This window comes from Ciona robusta, chromosome 11, assembly GCF_009617815.1.
Source record: "Ciona robusta chromosome 11, ASM961781v2".
Taxonomy (NCBI): domain Eukaryota; kingdom Metazoa; phylum Chordata; class Ascidiacea; order Phlebobranchia; family Cionidae; genus Ciona; species Ciona robusta.
This window is the reverse complement of record NC_143245.1, coordinates 7712917-7738982: the sequence shown is the minus strand read 5'-3', so window position 1 is coordinate 7738982 and position 26066 is coordinate 7712917. Positions and strand designations below refer to the sequence as shown.

Below are 26066 nucleotides of genomic sequence, written 5' to 3'. Positions count from 1 at the left end.
TATATGCTATACTGCGTAGCATATTCTGTTGGAATTACACGACGCGCGTATTAAACTTATTTTAAGTGGACCCGTATTTACAGAACTGTTGTGCTGTGCTTGAACTTATTTATAGCAGTATTCTGTATGATTTTCACAATCGTGTATTGGACTTATTTCTATAGTTGACCAGTTGTGTACAGGGCAATGTGTTGCTATATTATTTGCTATTTTGTAAAGCAATATTTCTTCGCGAGCGCGCGTCTTACTGTATTTACAATTGTTTTTATGGCCAAGCTTGACTATCTGCGAATTTGACCATTTGTTTCAGTATACTATACATACATATTATATATGTGCAGGGCTCTACTTATTTACTAGACTGTGCTTGTATAATACTATGTTGAATAGCAATATTGTATACGATTTTCACAGAGCCCGTTGTTTGATCATTTGTTTCAGTATATTACACATATTATATGTACAGGACTTATTTACAGGGCCATGTTTTAATATATGAATATATGCTATGTTGTATAGCAATAGTTTGCATGATATTATACACATACGTATTCCACTTGTTTCTAGTCGGCTGTTCGTTTACAGGATTGTGTTATGAAAACGGTGGATGACTTATACACAACGCGCGTTTTAGTTGTTATTTGGTTTCGGAATATAAATCATATTAATATAATGGTATGCTCTACATATTTCACTATTTGTTTCTGAGGTATTTTATTTGACTTTGTTTAATTAAGAAGTGTATACAGTTATATATTATCCGCTATATTAACAATACTGTATATGATATTCAGTATATGTGATCAAGGAACCGAGGACCTGGGATTTAGGTCAGGTTTGGCCAATTACCCTGTGTATGATATATAGTATACACAAACATTGAAGTTGTTTTTATTTGATCATTTGTTTTCTACACTTGTCCTATTTCTTTTCGGATTACATAGCCTTCTGTAGGCTATATTGTACAGCTTTCTGTGTATGTGGGTTGGGACCCGTTATGAATTGCTTTTAAATTGGGACCTGTTTTGAATTTCTTGTCAAACGGAACTCGTTTTGAATTTCTTGTCATATGGGAGCCGTTTTAAATTTTCTGGTTAATTGGGACCCGATTTGAATTTCTTGTCAAATGGAACTCGTTTTGAATTTCTGGTCAAATGGGACCCATTTTGAATTTTTTGACAAATGGAACCCGATTTGAATTTCTTGTCAAATGGAACCCGTTTTAAATTTCTGATAAATTGGGAGCAGTTTTGAATTTCTGGTCAAATGGGAGCCGTTTTAGATTTGTTGCCAAATGGAACTTCGGAAACTCTGGCAAAAAGGTGGAAATTTAAAAGAATTGCAACCGAAATCGACAATACTATCATCTTATAAGACTTCTAAATACAATATGCTCACTGTAACTTTGCACGTGTATTGTTAACTAGTAAATACTTAATTTAATAAGTTTAAAATTATTCACTAACCTTATGTTATCATTAGCTTTACAGCTCACAGGAATCCAATGGTAAATGGCTCAACCACAAGGATAAAGGATTGGACACTTAAACATTTGGAACACCAGAAGGATAAGAGATCACAATACCAAAAGGATTGGATCAATCTAATGGATTGGAATAGGGACAGCAAAAAGGGACGATTTGGTAAAACATGCAGCAAAGTGTAAATTGCGAACCGCATGGTGGCGGTACGGGTACAAGCTTTTGAAATATGCGATGATTCCACTGTATTCTTGCACATTTTATGTTGTTTGTAATATGTTTATTTTATTTTTATGTTTTATATTTTATTATTTATATACTATTATAGTTTATTTATATAAGTAGTTTATATTATACATGAATTATGATACATTATATCTTATATTATTTATTTCTAAATAATTAATACTAATATCTATTATAATTATATTAATTTTAACCTAACCCAACTCTTATTTTCTTTCTTCTTTCTTCCGTTCTCTCTCTGTTAAGGTCTTTGCAGTCAGCTACTGACGTCACCAACCTCCATACGTCATCACGTCTATACGTCACACCAAGCCCCGAGAAGCTTCAACGAATAATGGGTAAATAAATTTGTCTTTGTGAATGTATGAAAGTTATTTATTTGAACGAAGGGGAAACGACAGTCGTTATAACACGGGTGTTCTGTTTCATACACCTTGGGTCCGCTTACAAGTTATACTACGTGTCCACGTACGTAACTTTTTTTGGTGATTGTATTTCCGTATGTCGTTAAATTTATTTTGCAGAGTCTGTAAAAATGTAACCGTGAAGAACTAACGACATATGATGATAACATGATGACGTAACGATGACGAAGCACAAATAAAAAGACGCCACATGCCCATTAGGGTACAGGGGAATTGTAACCGGCAGACGGAGAGGAAGGAGGAGTGAATGGAACACAAACTTCAACACAAGACTGTTGTAAACTGTAACCGCGTGGTGGCGGTAGAACTGCAATAAATTTTGAAATATATGATGCTCACTGTAATCTTGCACTTATATTACGGTTTTATGTTTAGTTTTTTTTGTATGTTTTTTTTCTGTTTGTTTGTATGCGCGTCTCTGTTTGTATGGTTGTGTTGAGGTATGGGGTATCTTATGGGGTAGCTTAATCTACGATATACATTACCATAACTTAGTTAATATTATTTATACACTATACTATACTATACATTATTATATATCACTATACATTACTATAACTACATACATTATTATATACTAGTATACGTTGTTATTACTACATATATTATAAACTTACATAGGGTTTGGCCAACCCATCTAATTTAAGATTATATTTAATTACAATCCAATTTCAGGTTGTCCTAATTTAACCAATGCCTTCCTTTTTCTCTTTACTTTCCCTCTCTTTCTCTTTGGTTCTCTCCCATCCGGCCCAGGTAAAGGTGGCCGGCCACCTACGTCATCAACCTGCATACGTCACCAACTAAGTCACGGTTTTGCTTTACAACTAACCACAAGTAAGACAATACGAGGTAAAAATCGACGGGATTTTAATTCCATTTATCTACAGAGTGGTTCTATACGTCACGGGGTATGACGTCACCGAATATGACATCGCTAAAGATCTGAACGCTTTTAACCAATCACAGGTAACAAATGATATGATACGAAAATACAAATAAATAAACAAACAAAAGCACAAGGTTTAATAGGACTATACACATATTTGAAAAGGTTGCGACTTGCAACCGTAATACGCCCATGTTAATTTAGATTCAAACGTTATATTGTTGAATAAAATAAGTCCATTTTTAGGCAGCATCTGTTGCTGTGGTTGAGGAGAAATGGCGCGCATGCGCACTGCGTTCTACCCATTAGTTTGGGTAAGTTAAGTTACATTCATTCATTCATGGTATATGCCAATTCATGGTATATGCCAATTATCTTCAATATTAACATCCGACCCCTTTCAGGTTGTCGTCACTCCTAGCTCAGTGTAGGCGCGGTTTAGCCGTGCATTTGGTCTTGCAGCAAGACCGTAGTTCCCTCCTGTTCCTTTAACGTTAATATCCCTTTACCACCTAACCCCCTTATCCTATTAACCGCGTTAGACACATTCCCAACACTGTCACACGAATGTTTAGCTTGCCGTGGTAAACCAGTTAACGAGTTAGTTTAGTTATGACGACATAATGACGTCACGATGACGAAGCACGAAACAAGAAGACGCCACATGCCCAAAGGGGTACAGGGGGAATGTAACCGGGTCCTGCAGACGGAGAGGACGAAGAGGAGTGGATGGAACACAAGCTTCAGAACCAGTACGGTACAAATGGTAGTACTGGTACAAGGTGATGTCCAATATATAGGCGGCCATGGGCGCGTGGCATTTTTTAGGGGCGTCGCACTTTGTTGTATTATTTTTGTCGCTGGTTACCCACCATGTGGTCCCCCTTTTGGGTCCCAGATGGTGGGGTACCAGTAACGCGCTAGGCTAAACAACGCACGCACTCGCACGCACGCGCTCGCAAATACGCGCCGGGAGATTAAAGACGAAGAATAAAAGCAAAGACAAAGACAAAGCTCCATCGTCCAATCCAAGAAGCAAAGATATCATACCCACACAGGGGGTTTAACTTAAGTATAACTTATTAATATTAACATTGTATTGATACAGCCGCACCACACACCCCACACACAAACAACACAAATTGCCCATAGTGGTTCGGGCAAACCTTTTCCATTGCAATTCGCTGGTACCTTGTCGTGGTGCAGTGGCTTTAAAACCAAACCCAGTGTAACCCTGCATAACACAACATTCAATTATACATAGTATCTATTATGAATCTTTTCAATAACAGTACGAACTCAAATATTCTTCGTCGTATTAAAGTTGGCCAATTAATAACTGTACAAACATTTAGACATTGTTTACCAGTCGGGGGTGTAGCTCAGATGGTAGAGCGCGCGCTTAGCATGCGCGAGGTACCGGGATCGATGCCCGGCACCTCCACATTTTTAACAATTAAATTAAGAGACTCTTGTTTTTTTTATTAAATATTGCGATCTTCGCGTTTTCGCAGAGGTAAATATATCTGTAGATATATACCTACCAAACGTGTTCTTGTAGGAAAGAAATAAACCTTCCAACTGTGATCTGACGATTATCACGATATTATTCCATTAGATATTATGCAAGAAATGTTTTCTGGGTGTTTAGAAAATTCTGTTTTTGTGGTGCCGTTAGATGTCGCCAATGCTACGTTCAAATTCATGCATTTTCGCGGCCAAGTCAGCAGTTTCCAAGTCCCCGCCAGCGAGTAAATACCTCCCGACACAGTAAGAAATCTTTATCAATGAAATAAAATTTAGTCACAAACATGCAAACGTATATTGCTCACAGTAAAGTTGGAGTGTCGACAAGGTAAAAAATACTTTGTTATAAAATGAATGCCGGAAAACGACAGTCATTAGGAGTGTTCTATTCCATACACTTTGTGCCTGCTTACGAGTTAACACGTATGTAACTTTGTGAGTAGGCTTGTATTTAAAGGATTCAAGTATGGCTGATAATTTATACCGCCCCCCAAAAACGTTAGAATAGATATTGACGGTTACAATGCAAATAGCGGCGTTTCGTTTAGAAATCTATGATTCCTGAATTGTCCAAACACCCTCCCATGTTTGCAAACATCCGTGTTTGGGAAACGGAAGCAAAATACACCGGATGGCTTCCAACTTAAGTTTGACCTGTCCCGCCCACTACCGGTTGTTTACTTTTCGCACTTTCGTTTTGGTTCCAGCAGTGAAACTTTCTTCGCCGTCGCAGCGTCGGATGCGAAAAACAATACGAATCTGGTACACTGGGGGACGTACTGCGTACACAGGTGCACGCGAGATAGCGCAATGACGAATCGTCTCCTGACGTGCTCAATTTTGACCACTCTCCACCGCTTTGTGTTTGTTGAGTAGAATATATTAGAGACCATTATTCCAAGAATTTTGTTGTTAAAGCGCTTAATCAAATCAAACTAAAACACCTACCTTTCAAACGGCGAACCAATCACTTAATTCTGTTCCTTGCTTTAGATAACGAATTGTAAAATCCAATACGAGACAGACGGGATTATGTTAAACATCCCAACAATGTTTCAACACACAGCAGTGCATGACACCAAAGTATTATAATCTTTAGTAAGGATTACTGTTTAACTACGCAGCTGTGGTGCTGCGGGATGACGTAGTATACAACGTATCGTTACGTCATAAAATAAATTAAACCGCTATAGATTACATCCAACACGCAGTTCGCCAAAATCAAGCACAACAGGCGAATTAAAGTCAAGGACTCGTCGCCCCAGCCAATCAGCCCGTATATATGACGTCACTGATTAAAGCAAATATCTTGAAGCGTTGTGCAAATAAGCGCATGCTCGCGGAGGTCAGAGCGGCGATAATTCAAACGCAAATCGCTGCCGCTCTCAGGCCAAACAGGACCGTATAGTCTGCAGCCCTTTGAAGCAGTAGCCTTGTTTGGTGCCATTCTCTCATGCTTGTGACGTTGCAACGGAATTCAATCCGAACAGCAAACACCAAGCGCTCCCAACCATTCAAGTTTCGATTTGAACTTTTAAACGCAGCAGCAAAAATAGGACTCGCTATTGCGATTTTGCTTCGAATATGTCGTCGTCATGGCCAATATATAACAGCTTATATATTGGAAAATATATTACTTTGAATAATTTATAACCGTATGTGTACTTTATTTATTTTTTAAGTATTAGAATAAGGCGGCAAACCGCTACCCATGTGTTGCTCAAAATAAATCTTTAAATTTGAACCCGTATCTTAATTTCGGAATTTAGGTGTTGATAATTTCCAAACTTTGATGTCAAATCAATTTCCAATACTTTCATCAATACATCAAGAGTTACATTGATAACGCGCGCTTTATTAGAGTGTTAAATAAAACAAGTTCTAAATGACAAGACCAAGTCTTTAGAAATATCTAATGCACGTTTCTTATCAATGCATGATGAAACGCACCAAGTGCGACATTGGCGGGCCAGTGCAAAACGTCCCAGATAGGAAACGTGTGAAGCTTTCGTTCCGGCCGAAGTAGAGCGGCCTATTTTCACCAAGTCGCAAACCATGTTTATTGTAATTAAACTATATCAAAATATCCCATGATGATTAACTAGGTGTATTTTCTGAACAATTTATAGTAGAGTGGTGAAAACAAGACGAGTTGCATATGTTTTCCCTATTTGGCTGTAAACAAAAGAAATATTTTCACGATCATACAACTATATTCTCATGATAAAAATATATTATTTTTGTTCAAACTCATCTTACCCCACAGTAGTATATTATGTAACATGTGCCTATGTAGTGGTAGAAAATATAAGTAACACTGTAACAAGATGTGTTGGTGCATCATCTATCATGTGTCTTTCACAATCCTTAAAAGTCTATCCATTGCACTTATTAAACTTTTTTTGAATTTATATTTTTTTAAATAAAAACAAGACTTAAATTTTAAAAGGAAATTGGTCTGTTAAGGTGCTACATCCTATGCTTGATTGCTCCCAACATCGAGAGTAAATATTTGCGGTAGAATCAAACCCGAACTCCCGCAGATCTGTAGACTTATTCCCGAGCAAAGTTCCCGGAGCCAAACTATGATGCTCCATTTTATTTTTTATTTTTTTAAATTAAATATTAAATAATACAAACTACTGAAATGCGCGTTTAAAGTTATGAAATTATTCACATTTGTTTAAACCATTTAATTTGTTTGCATTCTGTTAATTCACGCTGGTTATAAAGCATTTGGGACCTTTTACAAAGATAGCAAATATGTATATATATAAAATTTCTCTTTCCATTTTACAATGTTTTTATTTGTAGAAACGACTTTTCATATAGTAAACCATTGTTTTAGTTTATGTATAAATGTATGCAAAGCCAACATCTTTATTTGTTGATTTGATATGGATCGCCTAAAAAGCAAACGTTTTGTATTTGGCCAAGAGTTTTCGGTTCGTCGGACAAACTTATCGATATTTGAATATGTTTGCTGGGCTAATATATACTATAACAACAGTCACTATAACAAACATTGCTATAGTGTATCTATTTGGATAACTTAACTGTGCAAATGTATTGTGTTACTATATGTTTTGGGAAGTAGGGAAAGTGGCCAGATGTTGACATTGAACGTAAATTAGAAGTGGCTGAATGCGCATCATTAGAAAGTTAAGTTTTGTTTGTTCACTGAGAAATAATAATGATATCAGTTGTACATACGGGCGGCACCGCTTTTAACGTGGGCTGCTGGTGGCGGAAGGTGTTTCTAAAGCGAGTGGCCGCCGACGCTTGACCAGAGCCGTGGCGCGAAAAAGGGGTTAGAGGGCGAGCACGTCTATGATAATGAGGAAAGAAGGAAAGTGGGCGCTACTCCAAAGTCGGCATTCCGTCTTATAAGAGAGCTGGAATTTATTGGAAGCACAATTCAGTTTGTTCAATAGTGAACAGTGTAGTGGTTTCGTATTTAATTTAGATCTACATCTTACTTGAATTAGTATAGGTTTTCACTAAAGAGTCGAATTTAAATCGCAAGTATTTAATAGGTAATTGAGTTACTTTTGCGAAATGGAACAATTGCTGGATGCAGTTAGCTTAGAAATACTTGCAGCCCTTGCAGCCTAAAATTTGATTCAGAATTATTAAAGTTTTAAACTTTAACCGCAAGAGGTCGCCAAATATTCAGTAGAATAAGCACAAAACTATTGCTGGTTAAATAGTGAGTGCTCCGTTACTACTTGTTGTTTGCGTCCGGAGAGATTTGCGCTGAACCACGTCGACTTTAATTCAGGTGTCGATTCAATTACCAGCTTTATTAGTTTTATTTACTTCAGCTAGGTGACTCAGAACTGGCTCAAGTTGTATGTGGGGGGTAAGCAAGATTGTGTTGGGGTTACAATCCAGTTATACGCTTCGGTTAACTTAAAACACAATTTAGAATCTTGAAATTTAATATCCGAAAAACAGATTTGTAACAGGAAGTTAATTCAGTAGCAAAGCGGAAACTTATCTTGACATATTTTCGTTATTTTCAGTTTTATATCTTTGACCAATAATTTCGCCGCCATTTTTTTCTTGAAATATCACGGCCAGTTTTTAACAAGTTTTTTTTTCTAGCTTTCTATTTGAAATATTATACACAACTGCTGCTGTAATTTCTGAGAAAGCTTTTGAAATCGGATTACTTTTGCAAGTACAAAAATGATGTTGTCGTCTCCACCGTCAAAGTACCAACCCTTCCAACAGTCTTATGCTACTGGTATGAACAATATGACCAACGGTATGCAGCCTTCATACGTCAACCAGATGAACCCAATGTCGCTTACAGCTGCTGGCAACCAGGTCGGATTTAACCAAGCTTTACCGCAAGGATATGGCGGCGTATCGTTCAATGGTATGGGCACAAGTGCGATGAACGGCCACTCACCCCACAGCGTTCAAATTGCCGCCGCGGCCGCTGCTGCTGTCGGATCCCCGCCTATGGGCACTGCGTACGCCGGCATGCCGACGGGCGTTGGAATCACGCCGAATATGGCGCTCATGTTAAACAGAAGGACCGAGAAGCAATACAGAAGAAACTACACCCATGCTAAGCCACCATACAGTTATATTTCACTCATTACAATGGCCCTACAGTCATCGCCCAACAAAATGATGACCTTAAGTGAAATATACAACTGGATCATGGACCTTTTTCCATTCTACCGACAAAACCAACAAAGATGGCAAAATTCAATCCGCCATAGCTTGTCATTCAACGATTGCTTCGTTAAAGTACCGAGATCGGCAGACAAACCTGGCAAAGGTTCATATTGGTCGCTACACCCAGACGCTGGAAACATGTTCGAAAATGGCTGCTATTTGCGTCGCCAGAAAAGATTCAAGAGCAACAAGAAATCAAAGGGCGCTGGACCAAGCTCAGATGAACACTCACCGCTAGAACTTGTCCCCAACGATGCTGTCAGCCCTCCACCATCGATGTCAAACCCAGGATCCACTCATAACAGTCCACACAACAGTCATGAAACTTACGCAGATTCAGACACGGACAACAAGTCGCCCGACCTTGCTTCATCAACGGCCATAACCTCCCACGATCAGTTATACAACCAACAACACACATCGCTTGGGCATGGGATGCTTCAACAAATTCCAGCACCTACGCACGATAATTCCTCAGCTAACCACCCCAGCCAAACAAACAACCCAGCTTACCCCAGCCAAACAGATCACAACGACAAGCTTCAACACCACCACACTCAACAGCAATCTGCCGTTGAAGTTAGTTCGCCATCCAACACCCCAACCTCAGAGAACATGGCATTGAACACGCATTCCTTGCATGAGTTGGTTCCAGCTGGGGATAAAACCGACGAGAGAACCCACCATAGCATTCCACACCCCATGAACCAGGAGCATCATTTAGTCGGCCATGAACAAGACCCATCACATCACCTGTATTCTCATTACGCCCAAGCAACAGCATATGCCGCTGCAGTTCAACACAACTCGTTCGCTGCTGTAGCCGCCGCGCATTCTTTTGCACCACACCCATTTTCGATCAGCAGTCTTATGAATGTTTCAGACCCTCAGCAACAGCATTATCAGCAGCACCCTCACCACCAGAGCTACACCCAAGCAAAAGACCTACGAGCTTACCAAGACGCAGTGCAATATTACAACAACGGAATGAACTCTCTCACTGGCTTGATGCCACCACCATCAGTGAATGACACTATCCCTCAGTGTTCTATCGCGCCCTCAGGCTCGCCGGTAAATTCAGCTTCCTCGTCATCAGTGTCCACTCCGTCTCCTTCGTCGTCTTCATCAGCTTCCCATTATTCCAGTGCTTTACACTACCCGCTCCACCAACAGCAGCAACTTCACATACCCAGTGACCACCTCAACCACCAGCCCGACCACACCGAATCTGCATACTACCCAGGGTGCGTACCAGCAAGCTAAGGCAAGCCAGCACGTACTAAGCTGTACTAATACTATAAAAACGATGCATGCCAGTAACTGTATACACAGCATGGAGCCCAAGGCTTCTCGCATGCATTTCGTGCCAAAACCCTCAGTGTCAAAGATTTGGTTTGATACGAATCATAAACACTGTGTATTGGCATCTCTACCGATATAGTTTCTTTTCTTTGTGCTTGCTTTTGTCTATTTATTGTTTTGTTTGCTCGCTTTTTCTAACTGTTAAAGCAATATACCAGTTGCATCTCACTCCCAAATAACACAAATGTTGCATTAAATACACAATAACTGCTGCAAAAATTTGTCTCTTTCAATTCTAACACTTTCGCTCAACTGCTATATAAATACCGGCCAACACAAAACTGTGCAATTTCTTTGCATGTTTTCGTTTCTCATTCGCTCATAGTTTCTCAATATACACCTTTCGTCGGCCGCTTAAAAGCAATATTTGCCACATTGAATACTGTGCACATCAATTTTGTAAATAAACCTTGTTTTTGTAACTACGGTTGACTTCTTATGAGTAAAACTAGTACAGCATGTTGGCAAGCACTATATACTCTAACAATACTAGGCACAAATTCAAAACATTCCGCTGTGATTGTTTTTGTATTCGAGAACAACTTTTTAACTATGACATAATAGTTATTGTTTATTTTCAAATATCTCTGGTCCCAGCTGTAGATTATTTTACATGTCTTTAGTTTGTGTGTATTTTAGTCTTTAGTTTGTGTATATTTTAGATTAAGAAAGCTAAAATAATAATATACTTTTACCGCTAGTGGTAAAAATACATTTCACATATAGTACTGTGGGGTGATATGGGATACCGTTAGCATCTAAATCCCATATTTCCTGATCGTGTTTTTAAGATTTAACAACGCTCTTTTTGAGTCGCCGGTCTACTGTTATATAATCGTGTAAATATTGTTTGTTTACCATCAAATAAGACGAGAAAAGAGAATGAAAACATGTACCATCTTAACCCACCCTACTATACTATTTACTAGCATGGTGGGAAAACGGCAAGAGTGTTTTTATAACGCGTTTATCATGTGTTTTGTTATTGAGTATTCTTCAAACGTATGAAACAAATATGGTGGATGGAGTCGCCATTTTGATTCACGGTCAAGGTCTAGTCTAGACATTTCAATTTCGTGACGCCTATTTAGGCATTTGCGACATTCCATTCGTTGTTTCTTACATAAACTGGGTCAACCATAGAGTAGTTTTAAAAAGAAAACCCATTTTTCATTTAGTTAACTTTTTCTTTTGCTAAGTATTTACTGAAATAGGTTTTACGCTACAATATGATATGTTAAATCTATAACCATCGTTTTAGCGGCCTTTATAATTAAACTGTGATCTCGTTAAAAAAGGATTTTAAATCCACACCACAAGTGTTTTTAAACGTTTTCCAGTCATTGGTCCAAGTGAATGGCTATCGCCGTTCAATAGGCTTAACGCTATCACCTGGCATGACACATAATAGAATAAAGTCGCCATGCCTTGCTTCGTGGTAGGGGTTACCTAGTAGACGTGTTAAGTCACCGTGTCGCAAACCGTAGTGCGAAACCGGATTGCAAGCGACCCAAATAAACCGCTGTATCTCTGCCTTTAAGTTGCTGCTATAGTCACCACATAGGGTTTTATGTAAGAGCGTTCCGATAGCCCTAATTCCTGTGCTGTATAATGATCGCAAGCTTTCGAGTCCGGCTCGTTTTTAGACAGTTATTTGGCCGATGCCAGATGCCTTGTTACCTGATACCCCAGCCCCCCATTTATTTCTTGCTGCAGAGCGTGCCTCCATTTCGCTAATTTGGCACGCGGGTGGCAACTCCTTGGTTTACTCGTCGCTCGGCTCGAGGGAGCTGTGTACCAGCTTAGAAAATTAAAGTGATTGATCGTAGACGAGCGTTTTAACATTGAAAATTAGCAACCAGGTTTTCAGCGCGCCCACTGGTGCGTTTAAAGTGGCGCTATCGACGCACTATGTTCCAATTCAACCCAACTCAGCTCGGGTGCTTCATTTTAAAGTGCATCACCTGAAAAAAATTGCTACCGATAATTTGCGACGTTTTACAGCAGAGCACCTGTCTCTGTCACAGTAACACGACACCAGGTAGCTACGATAGTAAGCCGCATTACAAGCAGCCTCTATTTATTTGTTAAGACCTGTTGTTGATATTGTTTTATTGGTCCCGTGTTGAGAGAAGTGAATGATTCGTTTAGTTTCGGGCTGTCGCCTTTAACGCGTCCATCCATTGCTGCCTCTGTCAGCAAGCTCCGATAACGTATGACCCCAATGTGCTGGTCACGCACGAAGTAAGCACAAGCGTTTTTAACCCATAAGAACAACATTGGTGGTCATTTATTATACCTAGCTATCTTACAGCGGAGGTGCGGACATTGGCGGCTTTCTTTAAAAGTAATTAATCTTGCGTCATGCGCACAATATGCATCAGCGGTATATAAATACTATACCAAGCTTTAACGTAACTCTGCGCTCCGTAAACACAAGCGACGAGCAATCTTTTGCTCTATGTCATCCCACAAAGGAATAAAAGTGTTACTTTGTAAGAATCACGACAGCCCAAAAACAACAAGCGCACGAGCCACGAGTGATTGTATTACCTGCGAGTGCACACTGAATAAGTGGCCACAGGAACTTAGGTGCCGAACGCGCGCCCGTTACTTGTCGAAGCATGTTTGTTGTCGTTGAGCAGCATAAACTCCTCGCATACTTTTCTATTGAGTGAAGCTTAAAAAATTAGAAGTTTGAAATTGTCTTGTCACTTAAAAAGTTTCACCTACTCTGTTTAAAGTGTCTATATGCGTCGCGTGTTATTTTTGTTGGTTTGATTTTTGAAAATAAATTATATTTTTTGTTACATTGGAGCCGTATTATCTATTATCCTAAGTTTACTAAAGTTATGAAAACTTTCTTCTGTTTTAAGGAAGCGGTTGGAATACGTTCAAGATTTGTGGCATATAGTATAAATAGTGGCTTTTATAGATATAGTAGGGTGGGGGAAGATGGGACACCTTAGCACATATAATATCCAAATATCCTGATCGTGTTTTAAACAATTAACAACGGCCTATGGAAGTCGTGAGGATATGGTTTTATAATAATTTTTTTTTTGTTTACTACTAAATGGGACGAGAAAATAGAATGAAAATATGTCCCATCTTCCCCCCCTCCCGTATAACATTGGAGCTAGGTTTTAAAGTTCGAATGCGGCGTAGTTTAGCTAATATACCACACTGTACGTGCCCTGGTCGTCTGGTTTGATGGATCGTTCGATATCTCAGTTTCTGTCCAGAATTCCCGTGACGTAACGGTGTACCGCGTGTCCTATTGTAGGCAGGACTATTGTGAGCAGCGTGGTCACTTAGGCGAAGTAGGTCTAAATACGAGATGGATTTATAGGGATTGGACCACCGAGAAGCATCAACTTTGTAACTTAAGTAAAATGCATTGGGGAGCTGGCATTGCGCGGATCGCCTGGATCGGTTTATATTCATTCGACATGCTCGGGATATTCGAAGGAATGTAATTTTTCGTGGTCGGCTTGAAACTTGCGGTCCGTGAGATTAATGCACCGTTTCCTAACTAAGCTGTAAATAACGAAGACGTTCTCAGTACCGACAAGTAACAAGTGGTACTTAGGGGGTCGATTCTTTCTCGTTGATAACCAGCAAACTTAGCGCACGAGAAACCAGAAAGAAATTTCGCCTCGGAGACACTTTACATCCAACGCAGTAAGCTCCAATCCATTGTGGGCCTCTTAACACAACCACTTTCACCTACGCAAACTCTCTGAACGCGGCACCAGTACGAGAGGGGAAAACCTCTCCAAAACACTCATCATGTACATGATATCCAACAGCCCAGAGCTACAACAACTTATTACACGGCTTTAATGCTGGTGTAGTATCTAAGTGAGCCCTTTGATGCTCGCTTATTAAGAATTCTCCGGAATTCTCCGGATTTGTACACCACACGCAATATTCATAAAAGTTTTTGTTTTACCACATTATTGAGTGTAACCCAATTTACCGGTTATATGAGATAAATGTCTACCATGCGTGGCTGCGGTATAGCAACGTTTACATTACAGCGCAGAAGTTGCTTTGACGTACGCACTCAGCGTAAAAACAAACGTTCAACAAAGACGTTATTATTTTGTTAACGTCAAGCCCTGCGTAGGCGGAATACGGTGGTATATATACGTCATTACCAGCGCTAGCGTTCCAAATTGTGGTTTGGGAACAATTTGATACGCCTCGAGTCAAAGTAATAAACATGCGACTGTTTCTATACAGAAGAAGGCGTCATCAAACGAATGGTGCAAACTGGTATATAGTAGGGTGGGAAAAGATGGGACACCTTTTCATTCTACCTTCTCGCCCATTTGGTAGTAAACAAAGAACATTAAAAAATTAGACTGTTGTTGTTAATTGTTTTAAAACACGATCATGGTTTTAGGATAGTTAAAGTGACCCATCTTACCCCACAGTACTATGTCACGAATGTTTTATTGCTAGGAAATGCGAGCCAATATGTTGTTTGTTCAACAAGTACCTAAACACTGTGACCCTCGAAAGCACTTTTCACATATCATGAAATAACCGTGAGATTTTCAAATTATCCGCTGCCTCGCAATCGTGTGGACGAAATTTAAGCTGTATGTATGCGAGTGACCGATGCACACGCGTGTTCGCTGGGCTAGAGTTGTTGCTGGTCACTACTCGGGTTAAATTAGCACTGACCTTTAGTGGACACCTTATACATTCAAGTGCAAACTGTGGATACTTAACCGCGAAACATGAGACGAGCCGTCCAAGCTGTCGGTGGTTAACCCGAAAGTGGTCGAATACTAAACCAATAGTAACGTTACTTCTTGTATAATATGTAACCTCTATCTACGACAGCCACGAATTCTCACAGCCGGGTGTCAAAATACGTCTCGAATCGTGTGGTCTCTTTATACATTCATTCAATTTGTTTTAAACACAATTTAGTTTTTATTTGTGCCATTAAACTCTCTTTATACTGATCGCATTAGCCGCCCCTACCTTTTATATGGGCCCATTATTGTACACGCGTTAACAGACAGTACAGGGTTTGCTATCTTTTGTTAAGCTTGTTTTTAATGGTAGGAAAGTTGGCCGGCTAAGTGGTCTCTCTTGTTTTGGGTAAGCCATGAATAAGACTTAATAATTCTGATGTGCCGACCCCTCTGCTTATAGAGTGAGGTCTAGATCTTGTTACGCGGATTTTAAAGTAAATCGTCTTTCACTTTTCGCCTTTATAATACTATGTAAAGGTTTCGATTCACTGGAACTTAAAATGTACACGCCATGATCGAATTTGTCGTGTAATTAACAATTATCTATATTGAACGTTTCGGTTTAATTCTAGCATCAGTTCAAAACTTAGTCTCTGTTTACAAGTGCTGGTATTGCGTGAAACTATGCCATGCCTTTCATGCATATTTTTGGAACCATGCATTTAGTTGTGTTTATTTCGACTTGGAAAGGATGAGACGTAGTTACAGGGTGAACGATTTTTGTTTGTAGAAAGTTTGTAACTCAACGGAAACCACAGAATCGTTTAAAAGCAACTTGAACCTGGTTCAAATTTTAAACGTGTCAATTCTGACGGAATCGGCTTGCTTAGCCAAGCAGAACGAACACGTGACACGACCGGCTGTGCGTGGACGACTTGGGAAACCACAAAGTAAAACGATCGCGTCGTTAGAGCAAGCGCTCATGCAATAATGATTGCTTTTCTGTTTGCTTTTTTACCACACACTAGGGTAGCGCAGATTTTAGACTGCCAGTAAATATATTGGATTGAATAATAAACTGGTGGCTGGAGACCGCTGTGCTTCTGTCTGTCCCTACTCCACCATTCTTTACATAAGTCCTTAGCAAACATTAGGAAGATGGTTGTAAATAATCCTAAAGTTCATTCAGTAGTCTAAGTACAAAACAAAATATCTTGAACGACGGTTATTCTACAGCGTTTTCTTCACGTAAAATCGTACAAAAATCAAATATAAACAGATATATGGCTATTATATGAACCATAAACATGTTTATATACAGACGTCATGAACGCATGTATATTTCGAAACCATGTTTTTATTACATTAATACCTTGTATGACGTATGCTTGGCACATTTTTAAAAACTTTAAATTTATTCAGTAAAGAAACAAGTTTGTGGGTCGTATACCAAGAATAGAATATTTTAACAAAATGCGCGAAAAATGGCGGCGTGCCCACGCTCTTGTAGATAATGAAAGTCATGTCTGTCTATATGGCTGACGTAAATACGAGTATTTGATATCGATTTTTTGTTCATATTAGGTATGTATAATATATAACTAACACGTTATAGTATACAGCTGTGTATACAATTTTTTTGACTTGTTTTTTTTTGTATAAGTTTTGCTACATGGCATGATCCCGGCAGCTTGAAAGTTTATACGTAAAAGTATCTGTAATGTATTATATGTTTTACATTCAAATGTTTCTGTACATAATTTGCATGTACCGGCCCTCGAACTTTGTTACTGCACGAGAAGCATGGCTTAACAAACCTGTCGCTTTCACCTGTAATAAAAGCGCATATAATTACTCGCACGCGAATTTTGATAGCGGCGTTTTATTTTCATAACGAACAGAACCACTCGGGTAATGTTTAAGCACGTACAGTTCATTTATTTTGAAAATATTCTGCCTCATTTACGACACCACAAACGTACGCACATGTCAATGGTCTTGAATGTTCATTTCCAAACCGAACGTGACATTTGCTTCAATTTTGTACAGAAATCGCTCATCGTGTAGAGAAGCAAGGTCAAATACTGAAAACCCACGAGGACTCGCCTACCCAGGGGGGCCCCATCGCTTACACCACGTTAGAAGCCACATATTTGGCTCCAAACGATCCAGCAAAGCCACTGCCATGAATTATATGATGCGATGACGCAAATATTGATCTGTGACAACAGATATTGTCATGTTTCTTTCCACCGTTGTTGGACGAAGCCTTTAGCGTACAGCGGTGGCTGCATACCTCTACACACAGTACTTTCAAAGTAATTATAAATCAAAAAGGTAAAATTCAAATTAGGTTTCAGTTCTCATGTACTAAATAAATCATTACGAAAAAACTGCTTTTAAAACGTAAGGTTTTAAGTCCCTATTTAATATTATCCATCGAAAAGCTAAATCTTAACGTTATCAGTTCATAAGTTCAACTTCTCATTCTTATTCCATGACTACTGCTTTCTTTTATGTCTACCCTATAAGAAGTATCCCTCCACGGGCATTGTATGAGTTGGTCGAAGCGTCTTTGCATTTTATTTACAAAGTGTTTGGTAATATTGACAACAACGCCAATACGGGTAGTTACTTCCCTGCTTTTTTTCAATACGGTAGACTATTTCCAGCTTTTTGCGTTGATTTTTATTCTTTTATTGTTGAATATGTTTCAAGTGTCTTAAATAAATAAACGAATCAATAAAAAGATGAGTTTATTTTGAATTATGACTTGGTTTCATTTAAAGTATTTTTGCAATCAAAATATATCCAAAAATTGAAATATGAAACAAGTAAAAGTTACAAGTGAAACAAGTGAAAGTTTGATATATTTTTATTTGTTTGGTTTTAAAGCAAAAAAACATCCGAATATGTTATTATATTAGAGAAACCAAAAAAATATATATAAAACAAATTGTAATATATTAACTTGCTGTATAAATGCAATGAAGCTGTAGTTTATAATGTGGTAATAATATACATTTATTTTAAAAACTAAGAAGATTCAAAGCAAAAAATTGCTGTTATATGCGATGTTGTAAATATAATCCAACATAAAATTGTGCACACAGAAACCAAAATGGCGGCCGGGTGAGACATGACGTATATTTTCAACGGTCCGAATCGCCCATAGAGCCCCATCATCCGGTTGCATAATTATGTTGAGAAGTCACATTTAGTTCCCGTCCTTGCATCTGCTGTGCGGAGCTAAGCGCAGAGCGGTAGATTTAAAACACACACACTGTTCAAACTGGCTGTGTTTGTCCGCCGACCTCAAGACCGGTTATAAAGTGTTTGACCTTGTGGCAGGGCTCCTGCCATTGTGTCTGCACCCTCTCCGCAGTATAAAGCAAACGAAAAATCGCTTGTGTCTATAGAAAGAGCTCTCCGTCAACTAAACTGAATGGTAAATAAATTTGCTTTGAATTACTTGTGGCCGCCCCCCACCCCAGACGCGCGGGTCGGTTTTACTACGAGACTCAATCACTATGTTTATCTAGGCCGCCTTAAAACTTTATGGTGGTAAATAAAATTTAAATTGGCGTGCTTTTATACAGCAGTAGGGTGGGGGAAGATGGGACACCTTTCCATTTTATTTTCTCGTCCCATTTAGGAGTAAACGAAGAACATTTAAAGAATTATTAAACCGTAACCTCACGACTCCCATAGACAGTTGTTAATCCTTTAAAACACGATCAGGATATATATTATGTTCTAAAGTTGTCCTATCTTCCACGCAGCAGTACTACATGGGCATACGAGGGCTTTTTCCGATTACAATCAAATGTCCCCCATTTTTAATATTTTTAAAAATAAATCGGCGCGCATATTTAGTTGCAAATTAATCCCTAATCGGCGGATTTTCGAAAAACGGTTTTATGAAAATCATGAATATTGGATGAAGCAAATATTTTGGCTCGGATTCTCTGGCTTCGTATCCCACAGGGGGTGGGGAAGATTTGAAGTGACGAGTGGAGTGTTGTGTGGAGAGGAGTGAGAGCAGTGAGTGGTGTTTAAGTTTCGCTCCCACCACCACCACGTATAGAAGTTTAAACTAAAAGAAAAAAACAAAGAAATGTCGCCTCAAACGCCCTAATGGTGTTCCCAGTTTAAAATTTCGATTTTTTTCGCGCTATTTTACAGCGCTTCATCGTTTAGCATTGAGCCCACTTCGGTTCAAGCAGCGGCTTCTCCTACGCGCAGAGAGCTTGGAACGCTCTGCAAATATTTACCATGGAATTGACCCGCAGTATAAACCACCAGGGGGGTTTATATCACTAAGGTTCGGTAATGAGTTCCTATGAGAAGAAATATATCGTGGCGTCATCCCATGGAGTGGATCCCGTTATCCCTGTTGTACGATCGATGGTAATCTGTAAAATATAACGGCGATATTAAAATTATGAGTATGGTGTATATTACTGTGGGGTATAAGTTGGATACCGTTAGAATGTGAATTCCATTTTCAATCTCGTGTTTTTACCAGTTAACAACGCATTTTTTAGAGACGCGAACGTTCTTTTAGAAGATATACGGCTGTAATTCTATAAATATTGGCATGTGGAAGAAGTCGATGTTTTATCTTTTTTTATCGTTTCGTTGTCAGTAAACAAAGAATATATACAGAATTAAACAATAACCATGTGACTCTAAAAAAGCGTTGGTTAATTGTTTAAAACTCGATTAGGTAATGTGAAAGAATATTATTTGCTAACGTTATCCATTCTACCCCACAATAAAATGCATCGATTGAAAATCGACACTGCTTTATTCTTGAACGGACAAAGATAAATATTTAAAATCTCGTAGAAAATATATTTCTATTGCAAAGAATATATTTTGCGCGTAAAAACTATTTGGTATAATCTTTTCACGTGGAAAAAACAACGCTGCAATGTACAATGGTAATTTTACTTTTTATTTATACAATTATACAATATGTTCGACTTACCGGACTGGGTCTCGATCCAGTAACCCCTGCTTCTTATCTTATTACATCAATGCAGTTTTTAAACTCTTCATAACTCTCAGCTGCATCTTGTTTTGTCGCTGATGACGTCAATGGCCGGGTGACGTCACTAACTGGGTCACAGATCTACCCCTCCTATTTATTTAAGCATTTCTTTAACATTTTAAAATATTTTATAAATAAGAAGTGCTCGGACACGCAAATAAGCTATCTTTGTTACAGTTTAAAATAACGTTTATACGTGCTTACGTTAATACAAAAGGTTTAATTTTGCTGTTTAAATATTCAAAAGTACTCGTTAAAAAAGGCCTGAGCATGTATGCCCAGGATAACAACGCACATACTGTAATAAACGCTTTTCATATGCGATTATAACTATATTTACCGGTATCCTACAGCTGTACGGTTCGAATTATAAACCAGCAAACACACGCACTTATTTATTACCGCTCCTGTTTCGAGCTAATCGATAAAATAATCGCACATCATGCGTTGTAGGCACAAATACTTAATGAACGTATTCCGTTTTGCGAGGCTGATAATAAATACCGACAAGCCCATAGTTGTATGTTCCTGGGTTCAACTGTACGTTTTCACCAACAAAGTTTTGCAGTTTCTTTTCGTGTTGATTGCCTTTGTATTTTAAGCACAACTATTTCAACACCTGTTTATCGAACCGTTGTTTTTATTGTTTGCGCTGAAAGTTTAGTCTATTCTATTTTATTGTGGGACACGTACGACAAGGTATTTGTTTACACCATTTTTATTGCAATATTTACTTGGCATATTGTTATCGTGTTTAAAAATACATATAAATTTATTATGTGTTATTTAAAACCATTTTTTACTTGGCAATTTTTTCAAATCTCCCAAAATGTAATGGCAAAAATACAAAGCCTAATTTTAGTAAGTGTGCCTTAATACATAATGATAGAACCGAATTATTTCAATCATCCAACCGATCTTAAGTGAACGCAATATAATATAAGATACCAAGTTCAAGTTTAGGTTCAAGTTCAACAAAATGGCGACTGAAATTCAAACGCTTTTCATTGAACTCGCTATACATATACATATATATATAGTGGGGAGAGATGGGACACCGTTTCATTCTATTTTCTTGTCCCAATTGGTAGCAAACAAAGAACATACAAAGAATTATAAAACCGTATCCTTACGACTCCCATAGACCGTTGTTAATTGTTTAAAACACGATCAGGATGTTTGGATAATACGTGCTAAGGGTGTCCCGTCTTCCCTCACCCTTCTATACCAAAGTTTTCTGTCGGTTTAAAAATATGTTGGATTTATTATATTTATAATTGTTATTTCATTGAGCCCTGATGTCTCGCCATACATGGCAGACCAAACGTTTATTGCCATATATAATATACCGTAAGTTTATTCGCTACCAGAGGAGTAGTTTAATGTTATGCCTGGTAGCAATAGAGTAATCATATTACATTTTAATGACTGGCGTGGGGTGTATAATTTACCATGATATTAACTGCTATATAGTACTGTGGGGGTAGATAGAACACCTTTATCACATAATATCCAAATATCCTGATTGTGTTTTAAACAATTTACAACGATCTATGGGAGTCCTGAAGATACGGTTTTAAAATTTATTAAATGTTCTTCGTTTACTACCAAATTGGGACGAGAAAATAAAATGAAAAGTTCCATCTCTCCCACCCCACTATATAACATAATAAATATTTTTCTATGTTTTTTTTAAATATATTTACAAAACAGTAATGTTATTTTAAACTGTTTTGATCCATTATCTACTTTCTTTCCAAATTTGGGTTGAATTTTAAAATTATTTTAAAATACTCCTAATAATTTTATTTTCTATTTGTAATTAAATACTGTTTTAATTTTTCTGTTTTAATTAAAGGACAAATTTTATAACTGCTTACCGTCGCTGTTCAAGTTTTGAAATACTATTTAGTAAAACTTGGCATGTATTAGGGCAGGGGAAGATGGGACATTTTTCATTCTTTTTTTTCACCCATTTTGTAGTAAACAAAAAACATTTAAAGAATTATTAAACCGTATCTTCACGGCTCCCATATATAGACCGTTGTTAATTGTTTAAAACACAATCAGGATGTTTGAATAATATGTGCTGAAGGTGTCCCATATTACACCACTCCACTATATATATCAATACGTTGGGCGGCAACACTTATACGTGTAATACACAAGTCAAACTATTTGAACAACGTTAACTTAGACAACGATTTAAAATTATTTATAAAATCAAATAATAAAAATATGTGCATATAATCTGTTCTCTATAAATACGCTTTAAGTCAACAACGAGGCAGAGCTAATATGATGACCTTTGTACAACTATTGCCTTCATACGATATATCGAGAATTTATTTAAAACAATTTAAAATGTTTTCACACTTTTAGGAATTCAAAATACAGGTTTACGGCTACTCCCGTTACAACTTAAGTCTTAAAGCATAAATCTTAGACAAAGCTGAGACGAAGGCCATTGCACGGATATAGACTTACATAATTATATGTTTACTGGCACTATACCGCGTTCTACACTTGAAAGAATCACAGCTTAGATTTAAAACTAACTTTTGTAACGAAATAAAATTTAAAACACTCACCCGGTAAATGACATGAAGCCAAATCATTTTCACTGTTGACTTCATTTCGTTTATTGTTCTGTTTATTCCAACTTAGTAATAGAAACGGCTAAACAAAGTTTTAATTTCTTGTACACAGCCAATTTCTGAAGATAATACACCCATTTAAAACAGTTTAAAGCAGATAATGACTTTAAATATCTTTATAGCACCTAAGGCCTATAAACAGCAAATTTCTACAGATAATATAGATATATAAATAAAATATATTTCTGCAGACAATAATTTCTAGTATCTTAACATAAGATTTTACTTTGATTATATAGTAGCACCTAGCTTAGGCCTATGTGTAGTGCTTCAAACAGACTAGACACCGCTTATTTTGAACCCAGTGTTCGTTCAAGATCATTGTCGCCTTTCAAGGCAAACGGTGTCGAGTGTCGTGCTGGGGGAAAACAAACACTAGGGTTGGTTTGATCTACAAGAGTGACCGCCCTTCCATTTTAATGAGCCTAAGAATCCAGAAAACCATGCCTCGACCGCCCGTGAAATCTTATCAGAGCTTTTAGCCTTAAAACCGGCACTTTTTGCGTGACTGTAAATGTTTGAATAGCCGATCAAATGTCCATCTGCAAACACGAAGTTCTTTTTTGAAGATTTAAGAACCTATCACCTAAAAATTGGCATCGCAAGTAATTTATTACTGCCCAGTTTCTTCGCAGAAAAAAACAATTAAAAATATTTAATTTTTTCCGCAATTTCTTTCAATTCGAAGTGATTGTTATTTTTACTCGAACTCAACAAGACAATAAGAAAAGCATTTCTTTCGAGAATGGAAACGAAAGAAACTTTTTAGGCTCCCACAGGCGTGTCGGGAGCACAGTGAAGCAACGAACTTTAATTCGTTTGTTTTGCGAAATATCACGTTGGCCTGTCACTATATTTTGGTAGCTAAAGGTCCCACTCGTTTAGGGGTTGTTTTAATATCCGCTGCTAGTTGTAAAAAAAACTTTCTTGATATAAATAGCTTGGAAAACGAATTCTATATTCTATTTATAATTTATGTGAGCAACCCATTAATTAATCAATTCGATAGAGCAAAAGTACGAGTTTAAATACTTTCAAACGCAATTTTTTCAAAACTATTGCGGTTTAAAAATATTTAAAAATAAATTTACTGATTTTTTATTTTATGATTATACTTTTTATACTTAAAATGTTTCAAAAGTATGTTTTAATTTAATATTAAATTAAAAAAAACTATTCGATTTTGTTTATTACACAATAAAGCATGGCATTGTTTTATCACAAAAGGTTGTATTTTTTAATGAAGAACCGAAATTTAAAAATGCTAAAAATATCTCGCAGCGTCGGGCATACAGCAGTGTTATTGCTTCAAAAACAAAATGGCGTGCGAGGTATATGAACTCGTAAAATAATCTAATTATCCGAATCATTTCTAATTAGGAGTTTAATTATCATGTTAAGTAAATCAACTAATTTAAGAAGCTAAATGCAATTGAAGCTCAATGCAATTTAAATAAGTTGCTCATATAATTTAAATTAACTTAAAAAAATATATTTTTAAAAACATAGAATAAAAATGTAAAATAATATTTTTACATTTAAAGCAAATGTAATTATTTTTTAAAGTTTTAATACCTAAATAATATTTTATTGTTTGAAACTATTTATCTGATAAAATTAAACAGGACCAAAATATTTTAGCAGATAAAATTATTTCAGTTATACAATTTTCCAATAACCGTTGTCATTACTTTTTATTCCGTATATATTGGATAATATTTGCATATGATGTATAGATATTCATAATAATAGAGGGTGTATAGTTAACACAGCATAGGGTGTGATACCCCCCACCCGCTAACCGGTCTGTCAGCGTGTAACCACTGAGGCAGAACCTAGCAAGCATCTCACTTTAGTAGCTCCATATAGTTTCCATTAGAATAAAAAGAAGGCATTTGGGCGGTTAAGAAGAGCTGGAATCTATAATTGCTTGACTGGCAACCGCCGCAAATTGATCCAACAGAAGAAAAAGTGAAAAATTCACACCAACAACGCTGCCGGTGGGCTATGGTAGCTGAAGCGACCATAGATGCGAATTCTCAATACGTCAAACTGTCTAAGGGTGCCCGCTTCGAAATGTAAGCTAAACGACCCATCCTTTTTCGGGTTTTTAAGTTTAAGTTAAAATTACTCACCGTTTCCAAAGGGAGGGGTCACCGGTCAGAAGTCTTTGAAGCGACGTGAGAATGCGTAACGTCCACTCGCATAACTTTGCAACATAATACGGCTATTCCCTACCCCATACTACAGGCCGTCTAACACATTTACACCAAGCACCTGCGTCTTCTTGTTCGCTGACCGGGCCAAAGTATTGTTTTGCAGTAAACGGATTCAGGATCCAAAAGGTCACCGGCCGCAGTTCAAAGGAATAAGGCCGAGACATCCGGGTTAGGGAGGTCTTGTAACTCGCACGCCGCTCACCGACTTTGACGGAATTATCAGCGAGAGCTTGACCAGCTTTGTTTTAAGCTAATTTGCGAACCTTAACTTTTAACTTCAACAGCGAGCTACGTTAAGGAGATTACACCTCAATCCTTTCTTCGCACCTAATGTAACATACGGAGCTATCCCGAAGTCGCATTTATTGCATGTTAAACTGAAAATACGGCTTTACAGATTCCGTTCACAAGTCTCAAGTTCAAACTCCCCAATATGTCGGCACATTTTGCTTTCAAGACTCCATGCTGACATCTAGTGATCAGATTATCTTGTTGAGTCATGTTTATAGGTTCAACAAAAAGCTGCCAAATTATTCCTCGTTTAAAGTGTAAGAAACTCTTCCAAATCTCTCAACCCTACTGTGCTTGTTTATAGATGCAAAGCAAGAAACTACGCAGCTGAATCTACATATTAATACCATCTGTGGTTTCAACTTCACACTTTCTAACAGTTCAACAATTTCAATGCGGGTTCTGTAGTGTCCTAGGTTTCCGCGTAAGTTCACTGTGGTGAGTTAAGGGTTGTCTCTTATTTCCAATTGTATGATAATAATATTAAGCTTGGTTTGAACATAGAC

At 37.7% G+C, this 26066-nt stretch overlaps 1 protein-coding gene and 1 non-coding gene across 2 annotated transcripts; both read left to right on the top strand.

Annotated features, from left to right (window-relative positions):
* The first annotated feature begins 4412 nt into the window (after window positions 1-4412).
* On the top strand, window positions 4413-4485 carry Trnaa-agc (transfer RNA alanine (anticodon AGC)). Its single transcript has one exon. It is a non-coding gene; the product is annotated as a tRNA-Ala (tRNA).
* A 3719-nt stretch (window positions 4486-8204) lies between these two features.
* On the top strand, window positions 8205-18080 carry LOC149729017 (uncharacterized). The gene is made up of 2 exons (XM_089887524.1): window positions 8205-10504; window positions 17387-18080. The coding sequence occupies exons 1-2, from the start codon at window positions 8760-8762 to the stop codon at window positions 17541-17543; spliced, it is 1902 nt and encodes a 633-aa protein (XP_089743650.1). The 5' UTR covers window positions 8205-8759; the 3' UTR covers window positions 17544-18080.
* Window positions 18081-26066: the final 7986 nt, after the last annotated feature.